This window comes from Pteropus alecto, unplaced genomic scaffold (genome assembly GCF_000325575.1).
Source record: "Pteropus alecto unplaced genomic scaffold, ASM32557v1 scaffold118, whole genome shotgun sequence".
Classification (NCBI taxonomy): domain Eukaryota; kingdom Metazoa; phylum Chordata; class Mammalia; order Chiroptera; family Pteropodidae; genus Pteropus; species Pteropus alecto.
In genome coordinates, this window is record NW_006440654.1 from 2,321,303 (window position 1) to 2,325,673 (window position 4,371).

At 63.4% G+C, this 4,371-nt stretch overlaps 1 protein-coding gene across 1 annotated transcript in view; it reads left to right on the forward strand.

Annotated features, from left to right (window-relative positions):
- Position 1: 1 nt before the first annotated feature.
- The window catches only part of CELSR1 (cadherin EGF LAG seven-pass G-type receptor 1), a gene marked incomplete at its 5' end in the record, with an annotated part of 111,591 nt that continues 107,221 nt past the window's right edge, over positions 2 to 4,371 (forward strand). Inside the window, one exon of the mRNA XM_025051043.1 lies at positions 2 to 2,822. Within this exon, the coding sequence (XP_024906811.1) occupies positions 2 to 2,822 (2,821 nt within the window). The remainder of the gene's footprint in view (positions 2,823 to 4,371) is intronic.

Genomic DNA, 4,371 nt, shown 5'->3' on the forward strand with positions numbered 1-4,371 from the left:
CCCACAGTTCCCGCTGCCCAGCTACCAGGTGTCGGTGCCCGAGAACGAGCCGGCCGGCACCGCGGTCATCGAGCTGCGCGCGCACGACCCGGACGAGGGCGAGGCGGGGCGCCTGAGCTACCAGATGGAGGCGCTGTTCGACGAGCGCTCCAATGGCTTCTTCCTCATCGATACCGACTCTGGAACGGTGAGCACCGCCCGCCCGCTGGACCGCGAGACCAAGGACACGCACGTGCTCAAGGTGAGCGCCGTGGACCACGGCTCGCCGCGGCGCTCGGCCGCCACCTACCTCACGGTCACAGTCAGTGACACCAACGACCACAGTCCGGTCTTCGAGCAGTCCGAGTACCGGGAGCGTGTGCGTGAGAACCTCGAGGTGGGCTACGAGGTGCTGACCATTCGCGCCACCGATGGCGACGCGCCCTCTAACGCCAATATGCGCTACCGCCTGCTGGAGGGCGCAGGCGGCGTCTTCGAGATTGACGCGCGCTCGGGCGTGGTGCGCACGCGGGCGGCGGTGGACCGGGAGGAGGCGGCCGCGTACCAGCTGCTGGTGGAGGCCAATGACCAAGGTCGCAACCCGGGCCCGCTGAGCGCCACGGCCACCGTGCACATCGTGGTGGAGGACGAAAACGACAACTACCCCCAGTTCAGCGAGAAGCGCTATGTGGTTCAGGTGCCCGAGGACGTGGCGGTCAACACAGCCGTGCTGCGCGTGCAGGCCACGGATCGGGACCAAGGCCAGAACGCGGCCATCCACTACAGCATCGTCAGCGGGAACCTCAAGGGGCAGTTCTACTTGCATTCGCTGAGCGGGAGCCTGGACGTCATCAACCCGCTGGACTTCGAGGCCATCCGGGAGTACACGCTGCGCATCAAGGCCCAGGACGCGGGCCGGCCTCCGCTCATCAACTCGTCGGGGCTGGTCTCCGTGCAGGTGCTGGACGTGAACGACAACGCCCCGCTATTCGTGAGCAGCCCCTTCCAGGCGGCTGTGCTGGAGAACGTCCCCCTGGGTCACTCCGTGCTGCACATCCAGGCGGTGGACGCGGACGCCGGGGAGAATTCGCGCCTGCGCTATCACCTGGTGGACACGGGGGCGGCCTCCGTGGGGGGTACGGGTGCCGGGTCCCAGGAGGACCCCGCCTCGGCCGCCAGCTTCCCTTTCCAGATCCACAACAGCTCGGGCTGGATCACCGTGTGCGCAGAGCTGGACCGCGAGCAGGTGGAGCACTACAGTTTCGGGGTGGAGGCGGTGGACCACGGCTCGCCGCCCATGAGCTCCTCGGCCAGTGTGTCCATCACGGTGCTGGACGTTAACGACAACGACCCCATCTTCACGCAGCCGGTGTACGAGCTGCGCCTCAACGAGGACGCGGCGGTGGGGAGCAGCGTGCTGACCCTACGGGCCCACGACCGCGACGCCAACAGTGTGATCACCTATCAGCTCACCGGTGGCAACACGCGCAACCGCTTCGCCCTCAGCAGCCAGAGCGGCGGCGGCCTCATCACCCTGGCGCTGCCGCTGGACTACAAGCAGGAGCGGCAGTACGTGCTGGCGGTGACGGCGTCCGACGGGACGCGCTCCCACACGGCTCAGGTCTTCATCAACGTCACTGACGCCAACACGCACCGGCCGGTCTTCCAGAGCTCCCACTATACGGTGAGCGTCAGCGAGGACCGGCCCCTGGGCACCTCCATTGCCACCATCAGCGCCAGCGACGAGGACACGGGCGAGAACGCGCGAATCACTTACGTGCTGGAGGACCCCGTGCCGCAGTTCCGCATCGACCCGGACTCGGGCACCGTCTACACCATGACAGAGCTGGACTATGAGGACCAGGCCGCCTACACGCTGGCGATCACTGCCCGGGACAACGGCATCCCTCAGAAGTCCGACACCACCTCCCTGGAGATCCTCATCCTGGATGCCAACGACAACGCCCCGCGGTTCCTGCGGGATTTCTACCAGGGCTCCGTCTTCGAGGACGCGCCAGCGGCCACCAGCGTCCTCCAGGTCTCTGCCACCGACCGGGACTCCGGCCCCAACGGCCGCCTGCTCTACACTTTCCAGGGTGGGGACGATGGCGATGGGGACTTCTACGTTGAGCCCACGTCGGGCGTGATCCGCACCCAGCGCAGGCTGGACCGAGAGAACGTGGCCGTGTACAACCTTCGGGCCCTGGCCGTGGACCGGGGGAGCCCAGCGCCCCTCAGCGCCTCGGTGGACATCCAGGTGACCGTTTTGGACATCAATGACAACCCCCCAGTGTTTGAGAGGGACGAGCTGGAGCTGTTCGTGGAGGAGAACAGCCCGGTGGGGTCCGTGGTGGCGAGGATTCGCGCCAACGACCCTGACGAAGGCCCCAACGCCCAGATCATGTATCAGATCGTGGAGGGCAACGTGCCCGAGGTCTTCCAGCTGGACCTGCTGAGCGGGGACCTGCGAGCACTGGTGGAGCTGGACTTCGAGGTCCAGCGGGAGTACATGCTGCTGGTGCAGGCCACATCTGCGCCCCTGGTCAGCCGCGCCACGGTGCACGTCCGCCTCCTGGACCAGAACGACAACCCGCCCGTGCTGCCGGACTTCCAGATCCTCTTCAACAACTACGTCACCAACAAGTCCAGCAGCTTCCCCGCCGGCGTGATCGGCCGCGTCCCGGCCCACGACCCAGACCTCTCCGACAGCCTCAGCTACACCTTCCTGCAGGGCAACGAGCTGCAGCTGCTGCTCCTGGACCCCGCCACCGGCGAGCTGCAGCTCAGCCGGGACCTGGACAACAACCGGCCGCTGGAGGCGCTCATGGAGGTGGCCGTCTCTGGTGAGTGGTCGTCGAGGCTCCTGCTGGGCCACCTGGGGAGCTGCCGGAACCTGCCAGGGGCCCGCCCGGCACGCCGGGGCGCATTCGGGCAGGGTGTGGACAGTGCTTTGGGCATTGTGCCCTCCTGTTGGATGGTGAGAAGCTGTGAGTCCGGGGACCCCCACCCGGCCAAGGCCAAGGGTGTAGGAGGCGCACGGCACTGCGTCCCTCAGCACTTTTGCTCGGAGCAGGCCTGGGCTTCACGGTTAAGACCAGGGCTTCCTGGCGCTTTCTTCAGCACGTGCTGGCTCCTGAGATGTGCTATTAAAACCTAGTGTCTGGGGTTATCTGAATCATCATCTGTGATGCTCTGCCAGCAGCCACACACCTGTCTGGGAAGATCAAGGGTCACTGCCCATCCCATGTGCCAATTAGTTCCCGGGTGGGACCGCTGGAAATTGCCGGATGGGTCCGAGTCACCCTGTGATATGGCTGCAGTCACTTCCCTTGGGGTCTCTTTTCTGTCTCCTGCGTAATAGTCAGGCTGTGTGCGCGCCGTGTGTGGGAGCGTTTTGCAAAGCACGGCCGCGTTTGATCTTGGCCGCTGCTCCCGGACACGGGCTGCTCCTCTGGGTGTTACTTAGAAGCCCGCCCAGGTCGGTGGTGGAGCCGGTGTGGGAACCCAGCTGGCCTGCTCTGGGGCTAGAGGTGAGCGGGAGAGGGGGACAGTCTGGGCTCAGCCAGCCGAATGTTTGGCAGCAAAGAGTTGGTCCCCAGGTAGAGGCGGGGCCTGCGGGCCTGGGAAGAGGGGACGAAGAGCGGATGTGGGATTGGGAGACACGGGAGAAAGAGGGATTTGGCAGGGGTGTGGGGGGTCGGGAAGAAAGGGGCACCCCCTGTGGCTCGCCAAGGGGGTCTGCCTGTGGACGTGGTCAGCGGGTGCGGGCGGTGACCTTCATTATGAGCCCAAGCTATCACCAAGGAGGGCTCGGATCTGTGCGTCGTCTGAGCCGATGTTTCAAATGAGTTGTTTAAACAATAAATCATTAGGATACACTATCACCGTGGGAGCCCTGGAGGAATTTAAAAGTTTATTTTCTGACTTGCTTTGTTTTCACGGTAGCTGTAATTCCTTACATACTAAGAGCAGGTGGCAGACAGGTTTCAGTTAGCTCATAAGATCTGGAACGTCTGGCCCCGTTCTGAAGCGACACAATACTTCAACACAGGTTTTGGTCATGTAACCTATCTCTGGTGACCGTTGGAGGTTTTGCGGGGTTGTGAGTACGTCTGGAGAATGCGGACCAGCCCCTTGGGGAGAACCGTTAAACAGGGTTGTGGATATTCTGAGCAGTGACAATTCAAAAAATAAAAAAAGGTCTCTATCCTAAGTTTGCGTTGGCATTTTCTGATTTTTTATCTGCTGGGTGAAGCAGAGGGGGGACTGTGGCTTGCGTCTGCACAGCCTGGCGGTATCACAGGGTTTTGATTTTGCAGAGGACGTGGCGCGCCTTGGTGGGAACGGGTGTGTGCTGGCATCAGGGATGTTTTGTGTGTCTGGAGCAGGAAT